The following is a 23,834-nucleotide window of genomic DNA, read 5'->3' as shown; positions in this document are numbered from 1 at the left end:
TCGATAATTTGAACCCATTGTATGGTCCGAAAGAAAGGTGTCTATGCGCTCTCGCTTGGCCTTGATTCGACCCTTGGGTACATGGCAGTAATGAGGAGTGTTCAACTCCCTATGAGAGGCGGATGGTTCCGATTGAACTTCTCTCTCTTCAGCCGCATGAGGATCTCTCTCCTCATGACTTTGTCCCTCTTTCGAGCTAATAGAAGGGCGGCTCGATGAGCTAGAGCCAGACTCGCTGTCAAAAGAGACTGACCCTTCCCCTTCTTCAGGGGTCAACTGTCGGCTAGCCAAGTCAACAGTGAAATGAGTAGGGAACAACTTAGCTCCCTCCTCAGAGCTCTCGACAGACGGGCCGCCTTGGGTCCCCGCGGTGTCAGGCGGCTGGTCTGATATTTCACTAATTGGAACCCGGAAAGAGGAGCCATCAGAGTTTTCTATTCTCTTGGTCTTTTTTGTTCTCGCCATACTGTCCTGCATAGATACAAAGGCAGTGGGATTCCGAGACTTGCGCAAAGTTTGAAGTACCGCAGGGCAGTCGGCACCCCTAGTCCTAGACTCAGCCGTCCCCGGTGACCGGCTGATTGCTAACCTAGGTCGTGCCGGATGCTTTTGAGGCCTCAGTTTCAAAAAAGAAAGGGGTGTGAAAGCAAAAAATTAGAGAGAAGACGGTTACCTGAAACTTAAGTTCTGAAGCAGCTTGATCAAAGCAGGCGCCCCGTACAGTAGTCGTCCTGGCAACTCAGTAATGGCGAAGGGTCAGAGCTCAAGTTCAGGGGTCCGAGAGATCTCTTTCTGAAAATAAAGTGAACAAATGTGAACAAAAGACTTGTTGACCAACCCTATTTATAGGGAGAGAATGAGCAGAAGAGCATTCAAATTCAAAAACTTGGGCGGGAAAATTCTCGGCCAAGCTATCCGTCGACACCTGTCGTCTCCTCATTGGACGACGCTTTCCACAGGTCACACGTGCCAGGTCACGTGCCACCTGTGAGGGGCAAATGATTAGGGGGATTTTCCCTTAATCCACTTATCGCCATGTGGACCAATCAGGGCCTGACAAGTGTCACCCAGTTGGACTTATCAGGACCTGACACGTGGCACACTTCCATTGGTCCACCATGGACCTCCTATGGCATGCCGTGTGGCCCTCTCAGCCTTGCCTAAATAGGTAAGAGATTGGGCCCAATTCCCAAGAAAGCCCAGTCAGTCCTAGGGTTGGCCAAAACCCTAGAACCTGGCACGCTTCCCAAGGCTATAAATACGGTCATAAATGCTCATTTATGACAGAGATTGTTCATAAGAAACACTCGGATTACACAAATCCCAAGACAATCACACACCACTCGGTACCGCCTGCTAGACCCATCCTAGCATCCGGCACCTATTTACATTCTGCTTTACAACTCCTTCATCTACTAACTTGATCGTTGGAGGCGGAGCTCCCTAGCCAAGGAGTCTCCGTTATCTTGCAGGTACAGGCGCGTGGTTCCAGCCTCGAAGTTGTAACTCTCCCAAGGGACACAGAAAACCCCGGAACAACAGTAACCTTAATGGGTTGTTCTTTCTCTCCTTTTTTTTTAAATTATTTTTTTAATATATGTTGGTGTGATTGTTTGGTCTAGGGGTGCTCATCGAGTTGAGCAACTCGTGAGCAACTCGAATTCGACTCGGTTAAAACTCAGCTCGAGTTTGCTCAAATCGAATTCGACTCGACTCAAGATGTTAACGAGCACGAGTTGAGCAAGCTCTAACTCGACTCGATAAGATCGTGAAAAACTCGATAATGTAATTTATTAATATAGAATTTACAAAGAAAGTTACAAATTTGACACTTAATAATAGTTAATTTATATTATAAAAAAAGAAAGAGTAAATCTTTAATAATAAATAAAAGAAAACTATATAAAGTGAAAAAAAAGGCCTATAAGTTTAGAAGGGCCAAAACTTTAACAAGGAAATCGTGAGCTACTCGACTCGACTCGAAACTTTAACGAGCACGAATCGAGTAGATTTTTTTAGCTCGAAACTTTAGCAAGCACGAGTTGAGCATATGTAAAATGTTTTCGAGTCTAGTCGAGCACCCCTTAGCTCGTGATCGACTCGCTCGATTAGCACCCCTAGTTTAGTCCCCGTAAGTGTTACTCCATAACTACATAACTTTGTACAGTATATGCAATCTTCCTCATAATTGAGCTTAGCCCTAATCACAATAATAAAATGAACTATCTTATTGATAATCTCTGATTTGTCCGCTTCCAAAGTTCAAAATACATACATAATGTGCTTAGAGTAACTTGCAACAATGAACATTTGAAACTTGTGTCGTATCATTGTTGAATAGTCAAATGTAATCCTCCGTATTTTTAAATATTTTATAAATGAAATTTTATTTTATTAATATTATTTTATTTGTATTTTTCCAGAATTTAATTTTCAAATTATTAATTTGGGTCAAAAATTATTTTAGGCTAAATTATTTTATCAACCTATATCCTACAATCCATTATTATAAAAACAAAGCCTAACCCATTTGTATATTTAATTGGCCCATTATTTTCATGAGGCCCAATTCTACCCTACAATTCTCTCCTATAAATACCCCATGAATCCCCAAATTTTCCCACACACAAAAAGGTTAGTCTTATTTTCGTCCTCCTTTATTTCTTATTATTTTCATAAAGCTTATGTAATTGATTTTTGGGTTTTGGTTTTTATTGCTTGAAATTAGTTTATTTTGTATCAAAATCATGTTTTTGATGTTTTAAACTAATAATTTCAGATTATAATTGTTGTTTTAATTTTCAGATTTTGTAATTTTAAACTTAATTTAGTTAAATTGGGATTTTAGGTTCTAATGATCAATTAATTTGGGGATTTTGTTCCTATTGAATTTCTAATGATTAATTAAGCATAAAAACAAATTTTCAGTTTTCCGTAATCAACTTTGATCTCCGTTCTTAATTTTTTTTTAATCACGTTTTATCACGTTTAGATTCTAACTCGTCCGATTTTTACAAAAAGAATAGTATTTTTCGTGTGTAAACGACGTTTTAATCAAATTAAAATACCTTTGGTAGTGAGTACCACCCTCTCGTGGCCAAATTCAGCCTTTAAATATGGTTTTCGGACAGTTTTTGATTTTTAAAGAAGGTTTAATGTTTAAAATAAATTTTCAGATTTTGATAAAGCTTTAAACTTGATGTAATTTTACGAATAAGTATGTATTTTAATGTTTTTATGTACGAAATTTTAAGAATAATATATAAGCTTTTAATTCTAGCAAAAAGGAAGGTTTTAAAGTGTTGTTTAATTGAATTTTGAAGGTTTGATTGAGTTTTTATGAAACTAATTGAATTCTAATTATATATTTCAAGTTTAGATTGTTGTATTCATACATTCTACTATTAAATTAAATTTTCAGATTTTTAATCTTGGTTTTAAAGGTTTTAAATCATGGTTTTATGATGGATTTTTAGGTTTTTAACATACTAACCTACTATATAATGATTATTTCAAGTAGAGATGTTTATGAGGTTGTTTTATATTCTTAAACTAAATTTCCAGATTATAATCCTTACTTTAAAGTTGCTGGAATTTTATGTTATAAGCTATATTTTCATGATTTTAACATATAGACTTATAGTTGAACTATTGAATTATTAACTTTGACTATTGTGAGTAATTTAAAAGCATTATTTCAATGGTTTAAGGGGATTAAAGTAAGTTAGTATTGCTGTAAATTATATTGCTTGGGTATTGATTGAATTATTATTGTTTGGTTTAGGAGAGGACTTTGTAGAAAGCGATTTCTAGTTCCTAAAGTGGCCAACCAACTCCTCAAGGTACGCACAAGGATACGAAAACCTTGACTCTAGAAGTATGTTTAAGGACTTGGAAGACTTAGAATCATGTTAGGAAACTTGTGGATTGGTTGGAATTGTATGGTAGTAAGTTTGATTGGTGAATAATGTGATGATTGGTTTTGTTTCATGTATGAGAATTGCGTATTAATTTATCTTGTAAGCATTATTTATGCATTAACTTGCAAGATGAGCTTAGAGGCAAAGGTACGTGAATATGTGGAATGAATTATTGTATTACTCGTTCATGATTATTGAAGTGGAATGAGTAAAGGGAGAATTAAAGTCTTATAAGATGAGGTTGAAGATTGAGGTGCCTTATGCACTTAAGGTGTTTATACACCGAGGTAGTTAAAGGATTCAACACTAAATATTGTTTGTCACTAATAAATCAAGAATTGAATTAGAAATTTGAATTGTTTGAATGATTGATGCATGGTTGGTTGTATTGTTTTGCATTGAGTCATCACCAAGTTTAAACTGGTAAATCACGTAAAGTGCAAGAAGGATGAGCAATAAAACTCTGGATTTGTGCACATCTAGAGTATTGACAATCAAGGGTTGGGGTTCATAGGGTATTAGCCGTGTACTTTCTAAAGGTCGTCTGATCTACGAGTCTCTTGTTAACAACTGTTTTTTTTAACCTAAAAGGAGTTAGATGAGATCTCATACTAGCTATGGCCACGGAGTCGCGCCCTTCTGCCATTGGATGTTTACCAATGTTTTTGAAAGGAGGCATAGGGTTTTCTTTTATTAATGTTCAGAAATGGAGCATAGGGGACAACCTAGTCTATTGCTTAATCCAATCAATGAATGAAATGAAATGAATTATTGTTAGTAATTAGTGTAGTTGTAGTAATGTTAATAGTTGAGGCATGTGTTAGAGTCAATAATTAAATTGTGTGTGCTGATTTATTTTTAGTAACATGCTAGGGACTCTTTGATATATTTCGTAGCTTGTATGTACTCAGCGTTGCTGATTGCGTGCTTTTGTGTGTCTTTTTCTTGGTCATGGCCTTCGCCATTCAAGGAACCTGTAATGATCCAATTTTTACACTTGTAATATTGGGGAGCAGATTAATCACAGGTTTATACATAATCAGAACTTGCATCAAGGTGGTGGGATTTTGAGTGGAGTGTTGGATGTTTCCATAGTATATTTTATTTCATAAGTTTGGATTTATTTTAACTTTGGTTTGATTAATTTACTACTTTTATTGGGTTTTGAATAAGGGTCGTAATGGTTCCAGCTTGTAAGACTAAATTTGGTTTTGATTTTTGGAATTGAAACTTATTGATAACTAAGTTAGTTTTTCCGCTGCTAAATTCTGAACTAGCCTTAACGTTTGAACACGTGGCGGTAGCACGTCAGTAATTCTCTTGCAAATTGATAAAGGTATTTACAGGTTTTAAAGAGAGAATTATTGGGGTGTTACACAAATAGTTGCAACATGCATGTAGTGTATCAATAACATATACTTCCTTCGTTTTTATTTAGTTGACGTGTTCAATTTAGGCACACATCTTAAGGAGTGGATAGAAAATGATAAAACAAGTGGGGTACACTAAAAAAACAAGGTATAAAACTTACCCAAAAAGGAAACGTGTCAACTAAAAATAAACTTCCTAAAAAGAAATACGTGTCAACTATAAAAAACGAAGGTAAGTATATATAAGACCAGGTGTTTCAAGCTTGACCGAGTTTGAGATCAGCTTCGTCTTTTATTTTATTTTTTATAAAAAAATCTCTTTCTACAAAAATGTAGGTAGCATTTCATATTCGAATATTTTAATAACAATCACATGTCAAAATTGAATAAAACATACCAAAGTTTAATGTACTTGTATATCTTTACTTTAAAATAGGAATATATATGATTTTAAAATAATTTATTACTAAAATATATTATTGGATTGAAATCCCTCAATTTTATTTGTTATGATCTAGTTTTGAGCCGTTATAATGTAACTTACCAAACAAAATTAAAACCAGTTTAGATGGTCTAATATTTCTCAATTTCCATCTTAAGAAAATTAGGTTAACAAAAAGAATAAATTCATACAATTCAAAATAAGAATTAGAAAACAAGTTCAAAAAAATTCAAATGAGCAAATTTTACGCAAAAGAACATATCCTTAAACCCCAATCCGAAGGACAAAGTATGTCCTATGAAATTGCTTTAGACTTTAGTATGCCTTAAGAGTACAGCTTAAGAAAGTGAAGTAGAACATGATGCAAAGCAACTACTACAAACAATTGTAGTCAAACTAGTATTCTATCATAAATCAAAGATTAGAGGAATATCCCCTATTAATTTATATGTATAGTGGAGTAATTGATAATGTGAATACACAAGGACCACCTCAATTAATTTAATATCCAAATCACCAAAAGATAATTGCACCAAAAAATAATCACCAAAAGATAAAAAAAAATTACATAATGTTGTTTGGGGTCCTAGGGAGAATTATAATATGAAAAAATTGCAAATGACTAAAACCAACTTAAGTCATTTTCTTAAAAAAGTTTGAAAGAAGGAAAGAAAAGCTCAAACTCCACCTAAAAATGTGTCATTTTTTACAAGTACATAATAGCATTTTTTATTTTCCCCTTAGACCTTGTCAACTTGTGCAACCAAACGGTCCCTTATTTTCTCACTCTCTTTGATAAGTAACAAACATGACGTAACTATGAACCACCTCCATTCTCTTTGATAAACTGTTGCCAATTGGCTCTATTCTCCCTTGAGGTTGAACTTGAAGGCCCCACATATAAAAATTATTTTATAAAATATTAATATATTTAAAAAAATTTTAAGAGAAAAAAATTGTTGTCTATTTTTATCATTATTCCCCTTGTCTACCTTTTGAAATGAATGCTTTTGTATTCATTTGGGTTTTTTGTTTCTTCTACTATCTTTTAGACTAGTTTGACGTTGGAGCTTTTTGTATTTTGATTCTTATGGTAGCCATGCTATAAAATTACTAGAAATGCTTGGTATTTAGTATGAGTTTATGACTTAAAAACTATTATAAAGTAATGCCGTGATTACAAAAAACAGACATTTTTATATACAAATTCTTTGAGAAATATGATCTGTTTTGACCATCATTTTACCTCAATTTTTTTATGAACGGAATATTTTCATAAATCGATAATAAATTTATGTTTCTGTTCTTGAATATTTTTTTTGTTTATTTTTTACCGGCTCTGAATATATTATTCTTTCAAATCAAAAGTTATCTCAAGCGTTCTTTCTATCATATCAACTCGACCTTCATCATAAAATTATTAGTAAGAAAATTATCTCTCTAACAAAACAAACTTAAGTTTCAATTACTAAAAATAGTTGGACTCACAAGATATTTAATTGTATTTATGTGCATCTTTCTTTGTCCATTGAATTAGTTTCAACTTTTAAGGGACTAAAATGCACTGGTAGTCCACATCAGCCTTACCTTAAATCATAGTAGCATTTTATTTTAAAATTGCAAATTTATTACACTAGCACTAATACTAACATTATTAGTGTCACCTAATATGTGATTATGTCATCCTCAATCCACATCAATCACCATAACCTATGCATTTCAAGCTCATCATGCGCCTAATCAATGTAATATTGAGATCAATAATTAGCGAACAAACAATAATACATTGACTCTAAAGATTAATAACCTGGCCCGTAAATACATGAGGATTAAAATTCTTAGGATCAACCAAACATTTTCCGAATTACCATGTAATAACGGCCTAACCTGATCATTAATTAGAGTATCAAATAATTAAAATAGTGGCACTCATAGTAACTGTGAAATGTACACAAAAGACATAATATAAGTCAAAAAACTGTGCCAAAAAACTTTCACTCTACAATAATTTGCCTCAAAAGTTCTACTACTACTAAATTACAATTTCCTTCTGTCAAAATTACTAGGAGTAAAAATTAAAATTGACAGGTACTAGACAATTGCCAAATCCCAGCTAAAATAGCAATATAAAGACAGAAAGTTTAGGGAGAGTATTTTAGGCTTTAGGCATGTAAACTCGGACTCGTTAACTCACTGAGTCAACCGAGTCGATTCATTTTCATGACCTTCTCCCGGTTCAAAAAATATTTTCTAAACGATTTACGGTTTAACTAACTAATAATTTTTAAGGAGGAAAAAAATTTACACCATAATATATATTAATTTTTTTTTTTCCCTGACTTATTATGTGTTTCATTAATATTTACCCTTCGAACCCGGTTTGGCTCCATATTGCGTCGCGAACCCGGGTCATGTCCCGGCCCTTGAGGGTCCGGCCCACGCCTTCGAAAACCGAGAATGCATTCATTTTCCTACTCCGAGCCAAGTACTCATGGGGCGGTTCGACCGCCGAGTCACCAACCGGGTCATCCTCATCCGAGTCGACACATGACTCGGCTGAGTTGACTCGGAGGATCTTGCTCCAATCAGGCACGTTTACGGGAGCTGACGAGGCCACGTGTCTGGTATCCACACGTGGGCCCCTACTTGCACCCGTGGCACCTCCATATTGGTGCAGTATCCTGCGGCTTGACGGCGGCGCTTTGTCCTCAAATGCCAGGGACAAGCCCCCCACGTGCCTCTCATCCTGGTGGCACGTGACACCCACGTCCACTCGCCTTCGCCCACTCTCCACGGTGGCGCGTGAGTCCCACTCGCGGATGTGGTGGTGGTGATGGTGATTCTCCGAGGTGTCGGCCACCATCGACCAAACATCCTCCTCCCCAAATTCCGATACCTCGGTAACCGTGCCGTTGTCGTGGTAACCATGGTTGTGGTCGTGGCCGTGATCGTAGTAATTATTATAAGTCCCGGTGCCAAGAAGCCGGTCGCTTCGGCTCGAGGTTAATCTCCGGCCTTTGGCCATTAATTACCACTATTTAAATGAATGATTGACAAAAAGTTAACCAAATTATAATATGGTAAAGCTAAAAGATGAGAAAAGAGTTCAATGTAGTTGTAAGTAAAACATAAGTTTGTGTTTGAAGATGAAGCAAGTATATATAGAGATTTTTTAGAAGTACAATTTTATGTAGTGGGTCCCAATAATTTTCATTTCATTTGAATTTAGGATGTATTTATGATGCATTTCAGGTTAAAGGGGAAATTAAAATGGAGGTAGAGAGAGAAAGAGGGAAGAATTAGATTCATGTGATTTGTGTAAAGAGAATGGAACGGAATTGTTTGATTAATTAAAAATTAAAGTATTAGAAATCAAAAATGAAATTAAAATTAAATTGGGAAAGAAATGATTGAGTGATTGAATTATTGTAGAAATGGATGAATAGGATGTGAGTTAATTAGTGATAGTTAAGCGCCTTATTTGGCGCGTGTTGCTACTACTATCATGTTTTGCTCACTGTTTTATTAGATTTATTAGTTGAGATTACTCTATTAGGATTATGTTAACTAAAATTCTTGGTGCAAATCATTTTTTTTTTTTTTTTTATTTTTTTTTTTTTTTTTGTGCGAGAGAGGGGCAAGTTCGGGCGATGTATAATTGTCGTACTATAGATTAATCAATATATTGTCAATTTGGCATCGTTCTTTTACGGATCTTGGGTATATGTAAAATGGTAAAAGGAAAAGTAAAACTAGTTAAATTAGAATTTTTTTAGGATTTGGTAGGACTTAAATTTCATCATCAAGGTTCATTTCAGTATGGAATGGATTTTGCATAACCCTTAATTTTGAGAGGATTTTTAATTCAATTCAAAGTAATAGAGTTAAGTTTGTTAAATCTTGAGAGTGAGGGATAACTCAAGTGGTTAGAGTTCCGATCCTCTTCCGATTCCAGGTGATCTTGGGATCGATTCTCATCACTCGTCCTTGGGGCTCTCTAAACACCAAAAAAAAAAAAACATCAAATGACAATCTAATCGCATTCAAGTTCATGTTTCCATCTTAAGGAAAAAAAAAAAAAACAGAAATAGGTAAAGTAAATCAACCTCCCTATATATCCTGCAATATAATTTCCTTGATTTGGAATTTAATTATTTCTACCTATTCGATAAACTTGGTTCGAACCAAAATAATTAGAAAAAGAAATAAATTAGGCAAAGTTATTACGAAACAAAAAGAGTATCTTTGATGGGATAAAAATTTTACAAAATATCTTACATTAAGATAAGAGCGAGGCTACATTCATTGAAGAAAGATGCTGCAAGTTGAAATTAGCGTAAAACAGAGAGGAATAATTCTAGTTGCTTAATTAGATCATTAAAGGAGTAATTTGCAAGGAGTTTGGTTGGCCTATTTAATAAGAAAAATAAATAATAAAGTATGTAGGGGCTACAAATACAACCTTAAGAAGAAGATGCAAATTGCAAAAAATCAATGATTAGAAGCTGATTTCTTGGATTAGTAACAATTACTACACTAAATTAGGATCAAGTGGCTATCTGAATTTATGGCATGAATTAGTTGTCAAAATTGTTTGTTAGGTTTCCCAATTTTTGTAATATGTTAGTTGAGTAGGTGATAAGCTAACTCGGATATTTTTGTTAGGTTTACCATTTTTCTCTCAATGCGTAATTGCGTATGAATAGAAGTATATAACTACAGTTGTAGCAACCTTTATCTAAGCATACTATATGTCTATATTGTGCCTAAATTCTGTTTGTATTGAACTAAATTTGTAGGCCTTGTAGACTTGTTGCAAGGGCAAGAAAATAAAACAGTTCTGATCAACTTGATTTGATCCGATTTTTTCACATTAGAATAATACATATCGGATATTCATATATTTTTTCGGACTCTGAATTACTTGGTTAAATTTAATTATAAATATAATTTTATTAAAATTAAAATCCTAAGAAGTTGTTGATTAAGAAACTTTAAATTAATTCCAAAATGTCAGATTATTGTGGACAATTAATGTAGTATATTGTATAATATTATCATGTTTGATAGGTTTTTTTAACCTTTGAGAAAATATCCTGAAAGTTTTACTTCCCTATCAAGAAATATCTGAAAACATTGGATAATCCGATCCTATTTTGTGCAATAATAATAAATTTTGGATCTGATACTTATTTTAATGATATCCAATAAGTTGGATTGGATTGTATTGGATATCCAATTTAGCCAGCTCAATGTTGTAATAGCCAACTATATTTAAGCAGCTTATACATGACAAATCTTCATTCTTATATTAGCTAGTCACCAAAAGTTATTAGGCAATCAAAGAATTATGATTTTATTTATGACTACAATCGATTACAATAAACAGGCATTATATATTATTATAATATCCTCAATGAATTGAATTCAGTATTTAAGACGTCATTTTTTTAACCACCAATTTTATAGAGCTAGTTTGCGTTAATAACTAGGGAAATCCATGCATTTTGATGCAAGAAAACCTCAATAATCATTATTGATCAATTCTCTCTTCTGTAATTTAATCCCACTTCAATGTATATTTTTCATATAAACGATAATATTTTTATGCGTCGCACTACGGTATTATTACTAATATTGATTAGCTAATGGTTAATTTGTTACATTAAAAATTCTCTCAATCGAAAGCCATTATAAACAAAATATATTTGTCTGTATTAGATTTGAACTACACAAAAGAACCAAAATAATGTAACATGTGACAAATTCACATTTGTACACAACTAGCAATCTAGTGCATTATAACATGCATGTCAACTCATCACGCATATTATGAAATTCCAAATGCTTAAACTAACTTTGATAACAATCTATACGTTGATGATGAAAATCTTAAATTTAGAAATAAGACGAGCTGAGTAACAACTATCACACCAAGTTTATAGCGTGGTTAGTTTTTACTCTTTTAGGATACCAAGCATGTGTAATTGTATAGACTAATATAGTGTCACAACAAAAATGTTATAAGAACCTTAAAGTCCGGCTCATCAACATGCACAACTTGTTAGGTTCTACAATCCAATACTATTGGTAATGGTACAAACACTAAGGTTTTAGCTACATAAAGATATGAATTGTGTTATTCAAACTTTTTGACAATATTTAATAGTTGAAATAGATTGATCACATATCAATGAACATCAATTCAATAAGAATTTGTGAACTTCGAGTACCTAAAATAGGAATGCCCAAACATAAACTACTCATAAGTTTCAAACACATAAAATGAAAGTTTTCATATATATAAAATTATTCTAGTTAATTTTCCGCTCTGTTTTAAAAAATTCAACTATTTTCATTTTGAGTCATTTTAAAAACTTCGACTAATTCTGCTTTATTTATACTTAAAAATACTCTTTCACTATCTCTCTTATTTTATATTATCCACACTATTACACCTTCATATACCATCTCTCTTATTTTATATTATCCACTTTTTCTCACATTAACCCATATATCCTTTAACTCAACCGAGTATATGATCCCTCTAACTATATATATTCACTTTTTTCTTACCTTTACTTATTATTTCTATGCATTTCTAAATCACTAGTCCACACTTTATATATAGTAAGTGATTGAGTTAATTTTTCAAGTACGAAGGGAGTAGCTTGTTGTACATTTAAGCTTAGATCAACTTACACATCTATACAATACTACATAGTAATTTATACTTTTATAATACTCCGTCCGTCCTTAAATATAGTTCTCCTTTCCATTTTTTGTGATTCTAAATATAATTCTCATTTTCTTTTTTGCCATTTAACGTTCTTTGGAAATCAACTATTTACCAAAAAAAAAAAAAAACAATTCTTTATTAGGTGAAGTGCCAAAAGTAGTGTCCTCTAATTTTTCTTATTCTTTTGCATCATTACTCCACTTGTTTATTTTAATATTTTTCTTATTGAAAAAAGTAAAAAATGTACATTTTTTCTCTCTTTTTTTTTTTTGTAAATGATTATTAATTTAGTTGTCCCATGTCTTTTAGTACTTACTCTTTTCAGTTCTTAATTTCCATGTTATTTTCTAAACAAGAACGATATTTAGAGATGAAGGGAGTACAAATTAGGTTTAAATTTCGAAAAAGAAATTTTTTTGGATGTCGGTTAGATTAGTTGATTTAATTTTTATAACGATAATACTCCATATTCGAAATAACGGAGCAAGATCAATATCGTTACACTTATACATACTCGGACAGTATTTTTCTGATTTGGCTTTATTTACCCCTAAAAAAAAAGGAAAATAAAATGGGCATCATGGAAGGATAAATCATGATTGACCCCACGGGTGGATGTGGATCCCCACATAATTTGACTGCGGCACTCAATTTAAATCCTCTTACTGGGTCCTACAGTCCACGTGGGTAGGGATACATTTTTTAATCTTTCATCAGCCTAACACGTTAGATCATTCTCATAGTGGGCCCCAATATCTTAGTCCTTTTGCATGCCACGTGTTAACATAACCGCCTTTTAAGCTTTCAAACTCCAAAGTAACGGGAATATACAATTTTGAAATTTTTTTTATACAACTTGATGTAAGATGCACTCAAGATTATTTTTATAGTCATCGTTTAATTATCAAAATAAACAAAAAAATACATTGAGTGCCCGTGTAACAGGGTATATATCATAACATTTGGTACAATTTAGGCTCTCAAATGTTAACCATTGTTACATGAGGTTAATAATAGATCTTTGTATGAATGTGATGATGACCGCCTATTAATATTTGTGTATTAACACATACAATCTTAGCATGTTGTACATGTACTAGTAGTATAGAAGTATGGTTACTTGATCGAGGGTAATTTGATGTATGATGATATTATATGATCTGAGTCAAGGTTTCATTAAAGAGTGAAACTTGATTATGGTTGTTGATAAACCGTAATCGACATAATAAAGGTTTTAATTGATGATAAAAAAAATGGCTAAAAATGTAACAATACATACAAGTCGTTAAATAGAGATAGTGAGCTCTCCTTTGGTGGGCACATTGGACGGTTGAGAAAAAGTTAATTAACGGGACCAAGTTGGCATTGTCTATAGTGGTTTCCCTGTCAATGCCTTTTGAAGATGTTTTTGGCACCTTATATATATCTAACTAATCTAACTTCTCCATCTTAGGACTTTATACTTGCCTATCTTGTGGCACTCCCTTAATTAGTTTGATTCTTATGAGACCACTTGATTCATCATTTTACTTTATTGCTTGTGACTCATTGATTATTTTTTTCGTACAGTTTTTTATTTTTTATTTTTTATTTATTTTTTATCGATCTTTATTAGTTTAAGGTCATTTGAGTGATTTTATGCTTTTCATAACGATTCGAAAAATGTTGGGGAAGTGTTTATCGGTAGGAATGGTGACAACAATGGTGGTGAAGTAGGGTGGTTATGGAGGTTTGAATTGGCCTGGTGCCTGGTGGCGGTAGAGGTGGTGATGAGAACAGGATGAGTACATTTGTTATCGTACAGATATGGGTGATGCTTAAAATGAGTGTGATCGTTGTTTATATTAAAAGGTATTATTTATAGGTCTGAATTTGGAGATGATCGTGAAGCAATGCAAGTAGTTAGTGATGATAGAATATTAAGAAGTTAAACCTTATGAGTACGTTTTATATTTAATAATATATCATGCTACATGCATAGAATATAGACATCAGGTGATTTATGATAATAGAACACATAAAAGGATGTATACTGCACATATGAAGTACTCCATAATACATATACATAATCACATCGATCATTCACACAATAGCATAATTGCATGATAACACGTATGAGCAAGATTGAGGACCCCATGCAAATATGCAATGTTTCGACTTACTTAGACTTTAGAGTAGACGTAAGATAATAAGCGTGATGGTTAACAGGACAATGGCCCCATAAATAACGCATAGCCAATATATTATATAAGGCATAGCAGTGAATTATGAAACTATATTATATATGGGACCCATTGATCCAATGGGGTAGGAAGTTTGAGTCATATTATTGGTCTCTTTCTACTTGGTGGGTCCCTCCTTCATGCACTATGATGAACTTGGACGAGGGACCATGTCAAACTTTAGGGATCAAGGAGTATCCAATGATAACATGGCTTAATTTGAAGAATCAATTTGGTACTCTTTCATCATATATTCACCTTACAACCCTTAAAAAATCGAGTTTGATTTTCATTATTTAGAGGGCGTGGTAGAGTTAAATAATAAGTGATTTACGTTTTCACCTTTAGAACAATATACGTTGCGGGGATGTAGGAAACAAGAATGCGAAAACGACAAATAGAGAAAATACATTAATCAACCCGTCAATATAGGGGGTGGGGAGTTATAAAGTTGAAAACGCAAAAATTGAAACAAGTCATTCGTGTTTTAATTTAATTATATTTTTTAGTTATCATTAAAAAAATGTTAAAAAGAGTAAAGTTATTGGTTTATAAACGAAATAAAACAATTATTAAAAATACGAATTTAGATACTATTGAGGACCCAAGGAAAAAATATCTTAATGGTCTTTCAAGCTTAAGTGAAGGTCTCCTAAAGAAGAGTTGTTGATCTTGATCTTTCAAAATTTTGTAAATAAATAATGTGAACCTTGTAAGATCAAGTTTTTGTACATCAAATTCCCCGATCCACAAATAAATAAAATAAAAAAAAGTTATGGTTTTTGTTCATCCAACAATATTTTTAGAATCTTTATTCTCTGATTCTTTTATGTGAGCTTCAGGTTTTTTGTTGTTGTCACAAATTCACACTAGTTATTATATGTCAAAAGATGGAGGAAAATCTGAAATGGTCCAGGAATATGAAGTTTCTAGAAAATTAGCAAGGTTGAGAGGAAAAAGGAAATCCACCACTTATAACTTTATAAGGTAAAGGGACTCTTAATTTAAAAGTCATTTTCACTAATAAAATAAAATTGTTTTGAAATTTCAATTTAAACAATAAAATAAAATTAATTCAACATTCTTATAATAAACACTTTTTCTACTTGTTAAATTCTATCTTAACAATTCTTCATTAGAGTTTGAGTAGGCCGTGACTGTTTAAAAGATTCAATCGAATCATAAACATTAAAAATTATACTCCATATTAAGTAAGGCAGGAAAAATGAAATGTTTTGTATTTTATATTTGCGTGACCTCTTGATCTTTACAACAAAAGTCTAGCTTAAATTTGCGTATGATATCCTAGGTGATTAATTATTAAACATTGACCTAGTCCGTTAAATGTTGCATTGTTAAGATTCCAATTGAAACATTCTAAAATATTTTCAAAAGATAGCTTGTACATTAAACTTCCATGGAATATATTGTCACAGAAGAAGTCTTGTAATTGGAGATAAAGTATATAATTAAGGGTTCCTGAATTAAAAACACGGTATATGAGGTAAAATAAAGCAATATACAATTTTTTGCATGAACTTGGCAATTAATTACGCTTAAACTAGGCCAATTGAGCTTTCCTAGATAGTTCACGAGTATAATAATGTCCATGATTACAAGTACTTCCAAAAATGTTGACAAATTAATGAAAACAACGAATTACAACAAGGTAGAGACCAAGAAAACTGTACTATGGATGCATGTTGTGATGTTTAGAAATACTAATGGCACTAATTTCTTATTTGGGGTAAAGTGAGCCGCAAAGGCAATGATGCAGAAAAAATTCAATACTCCGCCGCCGTAATAGATTTTGGATATATCACCTTTTCAACACTTTCACCATGCTATCAGCTACTTGACATACATATTCACAGATTCTCAAGATTTCTGTAATGTGTTAATACATTAAACTTCATGTTTTCAAACTGACATGGTAACAATTCAAATAATGAAAAAGAAGGAGTTCATATTAAAAACATATTCATAATTTAATTTAATTACTTCACCTAAATTCTCTTAAGGAGTTATTAGAAAGTATGGAATGTGGAGTAATTAGAAACATATTCATAATTTATATAAATTTCTTTCTTACATCATTACTCTTTGTGGTTTTTTATATATATACACCAAATAATACTCCCTCCGTATTTTAATAAGAGGTTGTTTAGTTCACCTGATTTTAGCTGATCTGATCTGATCTGAACTTATTTTTTCTGATCTGATCTGATCTGAACTTATTTTTTCTGATCTGAACTTATTTTTTCTGATCTGATCTGAACTTATTTTTTCTGATTTGACCTTATTTTAATTATTTCAATATTCTACTTTTAATGTTAATCAATATTAATGTTTAGTTATTATTGTTATTATTATTATTATCATTATTATTATTATTATTTAATTTATATTATATTATATTATTATTATTATATGATATTATATGATATTATATTATTATTATTATATTATATTATATTATTATTATATTATATTATTATTATTATTACTATTATTATTATTATTACTATTATATTATATTATATTATATTATTATTATTAAATAATAATAATATCATTATTGTTAATGGAATTGTTTCTAAAATTTCAAAAGGTGAGATTGTTTCTGGAAGATGGAGCAAAGGTGTGATTATTAGATTTCATTTTCCTTTTTTTATTTAAGCTTTTATATTTAACTTGTTTAGGGCGTTTAAGTGTTTTTTTATTCATTTGTTCCTTTATTGAACCTTTTTTTATTCATGCGTGTATGGTTGTGTGGGAATGACACATTGACCCGTTTTAACCCGTCAAAACCCGAATTTAACCCGACCTGAATTCAACCCGACCTATTCCTAAGGTTAGGTGGAGAATCTGGTAGTGAATACATAAACAGACTACTACATGTCCATCCTGATTTATGCAAAGAACAATTGAGATTAGATAGAAACATATTTGTGGATCTTGTTACTTGCATGAAAAATAAAAATTTATTATCGGATGGTCGTTACATATCTGTGGCTGAGCAATTAGGAATATTTTTATATATCATGGCTAAAGACAGTTCTTATCGTGATGCTGCCTGTCGATTTCAGCACTCTATTGCAACAATTGGGTTGTACTTTAAACAAGTACTGGAAGCAATGGTTCATTTGTCAACCGAGATCATAAGACCATACCAAAGTTTGACCGTGGTGCCAAAAAAAATAGGTGACAGCACAAAATATTGGCCATATTTCAAGGTATTAAGAAACGTTATTATTATCTTGCAATGTCATTATATTATTTTATGCATATGCAATATATAATCACTTATAAAATGTATCCTAAATGTTAATGAACTATTAGGATTGTGTTGGAGCATTGGATGGGACTCATATAAATGCAGTTGTAAGCGATGATGATGGTGTGGCACATCGAGGGCGTAAAGGAAAAAAAACATGGAATGTTTTGGCTGCCTGTTCCTTTGATAGGCTTTTCACGTTTATCAACGTTGGATTTGAAGGTAGTGCTCATGATATTACTGTATGGAACCATTGCTTAACTGTACCAGAATTTCGATTTCCCCATCCACCTCCAGGTATAATTTAAAATAGTGTATGTTTTTACTCCATACATGACACTATACTAATATGTTGTATAACTTTATTTTGTAACAGGAAAATATTATCTAGTAGATTCTGGATATCCGAATACCGTTGGATATTTGAGTCCAATAAAAGAAAAAGATATTAGAACCCATTTGCCTGAATTTCGAAATGGTCCACCACCACAAGGCATGCTTGAACTTTTTAATTATCTTCATTCTTCACTTCGAACAACGATCGAGAGATGTTTTGGACAATTAAAAGGTCGATGGAAAATATTGACAATGATGCCACAAATGGACACTAAACATCAATTGGCAATTATGGTTGCTACATTCACACTTCACAATTTTATTCGATTACATGAGTTGGATATACCCATTGATAGTGGTATAGAAATCGAACCAAGAGCAGATTATGATTTGTTTAACGAGAATCGTAAAGCTGTAATGAAAAAAGTACAACTTAATATAGCGAAGGAAATTTGAAACTTCTTGTAATGAAAATTATATTTGTAAACGTTTATGATTTGGAGCTTATAATGAAATTTTAATTATTATCGTTTATTGTTTGTGCTATTTAATAACATAGACAATGTTGCTAGTTCAAACAAACGATAAAATCAAATCCGATACATCATAAATCAATAATAATAATAATAATAATAATAATAATAATAATTTGATCTGAACTTATTTTTTCTGATTTGATCTGAACTTATTTTTTCTGATCTGATCTGATCTGAACTTATTTTTTCGGATCTGAACTTATTTTTCCTGATCTGATCTGATCTGAACTTATTTTTTCTGATCTGATCTGATCTGAACTTATTTTTTCTGAAATAAGTAAAAATAAGGTGAACTAAACATGGCCTAAGTGTTACACTTTAACCGGTACATAGTTTTAGACAATTTAATTGACTTAAATAAAGTAAGAGGTAAGTGGGGTAGTTGGAGTATTAAAAAATTGTAAAAGAAAGATAGTAGGGTAATAGTTTATTGAAAAATAATGGATGTGAGAGGAAAGAAATAATTAAAAAATAATAAAATAATTGTAAAAGGAGAAAGATATAATATTAAAATGAAGTTTTTTTTTCAAAAAAAAGTGTAACACTTATTAAAACACGGCCGGATTTGACAAGTATAACACTTATTAAAATACGGAGGGAGTACTAAATTTAATTAGCACATTTTTTTGATGCTGTTGTGACTCTAAATTTCAAGGAATTTTATTTTATTTTATTTGTTTTTGCGTTTTCACATTTTCTAATTAACTTATTGAAAATGTATTTTCCTATCATTCTTACTGCAATTATGGTTTTTTTGTTCACTTTTTTGTTTCAGTACACTTTATTCACATTTTCGATTCAATAAACTTCATACATACACGTCGAGTTTATAAATCATCCACGAAATAAAACTACTACTGGTCTACTGCAGTTACGAAGTAAATCAAATGTATCTAATAATTTACCTACAAGACTTGCAGCTCACATACAAATGATACAATAGATAAATATATGGAGTACATAGCTTTAATTTAGGTCACTGCACCAATGATACATACACCACTAGCTTAGAGAGTGGAGACCCCCTTTGGCTTGGATGTGTTAGTATTCACGATATATTCTGTGATATATTTTGTGGGAATATTTGGTAGTTATTTGGGGTTATCTTTTATGTTGTTTCTTAATCTCTAGTGACCAATGTTATGGTAATTCTAGGGTTAGTTTTACCTATATATTGTAATCGATTCATTAATGATAAAAAAGCCGTAAGTTCATACAAATTCTACATGGTATCGGAGCCTAGATCAATTTTTTAATTTTAAAATATTTTTTTTTGGTATATCATGGTGGACGGCTGCAAAACACCATCACCATCAATTATTGAGTGCAATAGTGGCCGTGGGTCTGATGCTACATCGCCCAATCATGGTCTTGGTTTGAGTTCTAATTGTCAGTTCTTTACAAATGAACAATGGAAAGGTATTACAGGTTTGGTGGGCAATATCACAATTTTCGAAAATCGTTTGAATAATAAGTTTGATGACATTTTGGATTATTGACACTGGAGCTACACACCACGTTACAGGAGTAAAATCTTGGCTTTTTGACACAAAGAATTTTGAATGTCCTGTTGGGTTACCAAATGGTGAAACAATGTTGACTTTTCTTGTTGGTTCCGTTCATTTGTCGAACAAAATTACTCTAATTGGGGTGCTTTATGTTCCTAATTTGAGTTGTAATTTACTTTCTGTTTCACAGCTTAATGATGAGCTTAATTGTATTGTCCAATTTAACTCTTATATGTGTGCTATACAGGACCAAATGAAGGAGTTGATTAGAACGAGAGCTAGGAGGGACGGATTGTACTATTTTAGCAAATCGACAAGGTCTAATTTGGAGCTTTGGCATCGTCATATGGGTCATCCTTTCGAGAAAGTAGTTAAGTTGCTTCCTACTATTAATTGCAAAGATAGTCTTGATAAGGGGTGTGAAGTATTTATGCATGCTAAACATCCTAGAGATACTTTTCCTTTGAGTGATAATAATGCGTCTAGAATATTTGAGAAAGGTCATTGTGATTTATGTGTCCATATCATCATGTTTCGTCGTGCGGAGCTCGTTATTTTTCGACAATTGTTGATGATTATTCAAGAGCAGTGTGGATATACTTGTTAATTGATAAAACTGAGGTGTTTCGTATGTTTTTGTCGTTTGTTGCTATGTTAGAAAGACAATTTTCTCAAAAAATTAAAGTCGTGCGAAGTGACGATGGTACCGAGTTTAATTGTTTGCTTGATTTTTTTGTTGCAACTGCGATTATTTTTCAAACCTCTTGTGTGGGTATACTACAACAAAACGGGAGGGTAGAGAGAAAACATAAACACATTCTAGAACTAGGGAGAGCTTTGAGATTTCAAGCCAAATTACCGATATATTTTTGGGGTGAGTGTGTTCTTGCTGCGACTCATTTAATTAACCGAACTCCTACTCCTTTGCTTCACAACAAAAATCCCTTCGAAATTCTTTTTAATAAACCTCCTTTATTTAATGCTATACGTACTTTTAGGTGTTTATGTTTCGCTCATAATCAGAAAACAAATGGGGATAAATTTGCAAGTAGGAGTCGAAAGTGTGTTTTTGTGGGTTACCGTTTGGGGAAAAAGGGTGGATATTATATGATCTTGATTTGAAAGTTTTCTTTGTGTCTCGGGATGTTAAGTTTGTTGAAGATGTGTTTCCATTTAGTTCTCCGGAAGATGTTAATATTGAGTCACAAGTGTATGAGTCCAATTATGATATTCATGATGATTTTGTTGAGTATGATTTGTGGGATAATAGTGGTGGCAATGCTGATTTTTTGTTGGGCAATAATACGGGGGAAAATAATGAAAATGTGCCAGCCACCCCTACTCACACAGAGCCCACGCAGCAGGCCCCTGCTCAGCAGCCCACCAGCGGGGAACTTGCGAGTGCTGGCCCAGCAAGATAGTAGCACAACCACGCCACTGGTCAGCCCGATGGAAAACCAGTGGGCGTTGGCGTGCCTAGCAGCCCAGCAGCACAACAGGACCAACTGGCTGGGACTGCCGAGACTAGCAGCACAACAGAAGCAGCTGGCTGGGACTGCCGAGGCTAGCAGCCCGGCACAACAGCAAGCCACGGCACAACCTCCTTTGAGTCGTGGTCTTCGCGATAAAATTCCGTCGGTCAAGCTTCGGGATTATGTGACTCACTCAGTTTTTGCTAATAATCCGTCCTCGTCCACTCCATTTTCCAATTCTCCTTCAGGTACGCCTTACCCTTTAGCACACTTTATAAATTGTGACAAGTATTCTATGAATTACCGTAAGTTTCTTGCAACTGTTGTTAGTGGTCATGATCCGAAATCTTTTAAAGAGGCCATGAAGCATGAAGCTTGGCGACATTCTATGAAGGAAGAAATAAAAGCTTTGGAGGACAATGGAACTTGGACCTTAGAGAATCTTCCACCGGGAAAACGTGCTCTAGGGAGTTAATGGGTATACAAGACAAAATATTTGTCTAATGGTGATGTTGAACGTCTCAAGTCTCGTTTGGTTGTGTTTGGTAATCATCAACAGGAAGGTATAGATTATGGGGAAACATTTGCTCCAGTTGCAAAGATGACTACAGTTCGGGCTTTTCTTGCAATTGCGGCCTCCAAAAACTGCGAACTTCATCAAATGGATGTGCATAATGCCTTTTTACATGGTGATCTTGATAAGGAGGTGTACGTGAAACTTCCTCCTGGATTTGAAAGTTCGGATCCGTCATTGGTATGTCGTTTGAGAAAGTCTTTGTATGGGTTGAAACAAGCACCGAGATGTTGGTTTGCAAAGCTAGTTGCGGCTTTGAAAGGGTACGACTTCTTATAATCTTACTCTAATTATTCTCTTTTTACATATACTAAAGGCAATGTTCAAATTAATGTCTTGGTGTATGTTGATGATCTTATTATTTCTGAGAATCATTCCCTGCACTTGGTAGTTTTAAAGCTTATCTTTGTGATTGTTTCAAAATGAAGGACCTTGGTCCCTTGAAGTATTTTTTGGGCATAGAAGTGGCTCGTAGCTGTGCAGGGATATTTCCTTGCCAACGCAAGTATAATTTGGATATTATTTCTGAAGCAGGTTTGTTGGGGGCAAAACCGAGTGGTTTTCCCATTGAGCAAAACCACAAGCTCGGTCTTGCTACAGGTAAGCTTCTTGCGAATCCGGAGAGTTATTGTAAACTATTGGCCGTTTGATCTACCTTGCGGTCATTAGACCTGATTTGGTGTACTCAGTTCATATCTTGTCTCAGTTTATGCACGAACCTCGCAGTGAACATTGGGAAGCGGCTCTGCGAGTCGTTCGTTATTTGAAACGTACCCCGGGTCAGGGTATTTTGTTGAGTGCAGACAATGATCTAACCTTGCAAGGTTGGTGTGATTCAGATTGGGCGGCTTGTCCTCTTACTCATCGTTCTTTATCAGGTTGGTTGGTGTTTCTTGGACATTCGCCTATTTCTTGAAAGACAATGAAGTAACCCACTGTTTTGAAGTCTTCTTCTAAGGCCGAATATCGGTCTATGGTGGATATCACTTGTGAGTTAAAGTGGCTTAACGCCTTGTTGTTGAGCTTGGGTGTGCAATACCCAAAGGCAATCAAGTTGTTTTGCGATAGTCAGTTTGCTTTGCACATCGCAAATAATCCGATTTTCCATGAAAGAACCAAACACATTGAAGTTGATTGTCATTTCGTTCGAGATGCGATTAATGAAGACTTAATTTCTCCATCACATGTGTCTACTACTTCTCAATTGGCTGATATCTTCAAGAAGGCTCTTGGGAAGTCCCAGTTTGATTATCTTCTCTCCAAGTTAGGCATTTTTGACACTCATGCTCCAACTTGAGGGGGGTATTGAGGATATATTCTGTGATATATTTTGTGGGAATATTTGGTAGTTATTTGGGATTATCTTTTATATTGTTTCCTAATCTCTAGTGACCAATGTTATGGTAATTCTAGGGTTAGCTTTACCTATATATTATAA

General features: G+C 33.2%; 2 protein-coding genes and 1 long non-coding RNA gene across 3 annotated transcripts; 2 read left to right on the top strand and 1 right to left on the bottom strand.

The window, feature by feature from the left end:
• Positions 1 to 7,667: 7,667 nt before the first annotated feature.
• On the bottom strand, positions 7,668 to 9,036 carry LOC110687365. The gene has a single exon (XM_021864009.1). It carries the CDS (start codon positions 8,755 to 8,757, stop codon positions 8,095 to 8,097), a length of 663 nt encoding a protein of 220 aa, XP_021719701.1. The 5' UTR covers positions 8,758 to 9,036; the 3' UTR covers positions 7,668 to 8,094.
• Positions 9,037 to 17,845: 8,809 nt separating this feature from the next.
• LOC110687085 lies at positions 17,846 to 18,403 on the top strand. The gene is made up of 3 exons (XR_002504387.1): positions 17,846 to 17,929; positions 18,036 to 18,267; positions 18,347 to 18,403. It is a non-coding gene; the product is annotated as an uncharacterized LOC110687085 (long non-coding RNA).
• Positions 18,404 to 22,423: 4,020 nt separating this feature from the next.
• On the top strand, positions 22,424 to 23,312 carry LOC110687200 (uncharacterized mitochondrial protein AtMg00810-like). Its single transcript, XM_021863812.1, has 3 exons — positions 22,424 to 22,576; positions 22,825 to 22,996; positions 23,086 to 23,312. Exons 1-3 carry the CDS (start codon positions 22,424 to 22,426, stop codon positions 23,310 to 23,312), a joined length of 552 nt encoding a protein of 183 aa, XP_021719504.1.
• Positions 23,313 to 23,834: the final 522 nt, after the last annotated feature.

Source organism: Chenopodium quinoa, unplaced genomic scaffold (assembly GCF_001683475.1).
Source record: "Chenopodium quinoa cultivar QQ74 unplaced genomic scaffold, ASM168347v1, whole genome shotgun sequence".
In the NCBI taxonomy this organism is placed as follows: domain Eukaryota; kingdom Viridiplantae; phylum Streptophyta; class Magnoliopsida; order Caryophyllales; family Amaranthaceae; genus Chenopodium; species Chenopodium quinoa.
The sequence above is the reverse complement of the archived record's forward strand: the minus strand, read 5'-3'. Positions and strand labels throughout refer to the sequence as shown.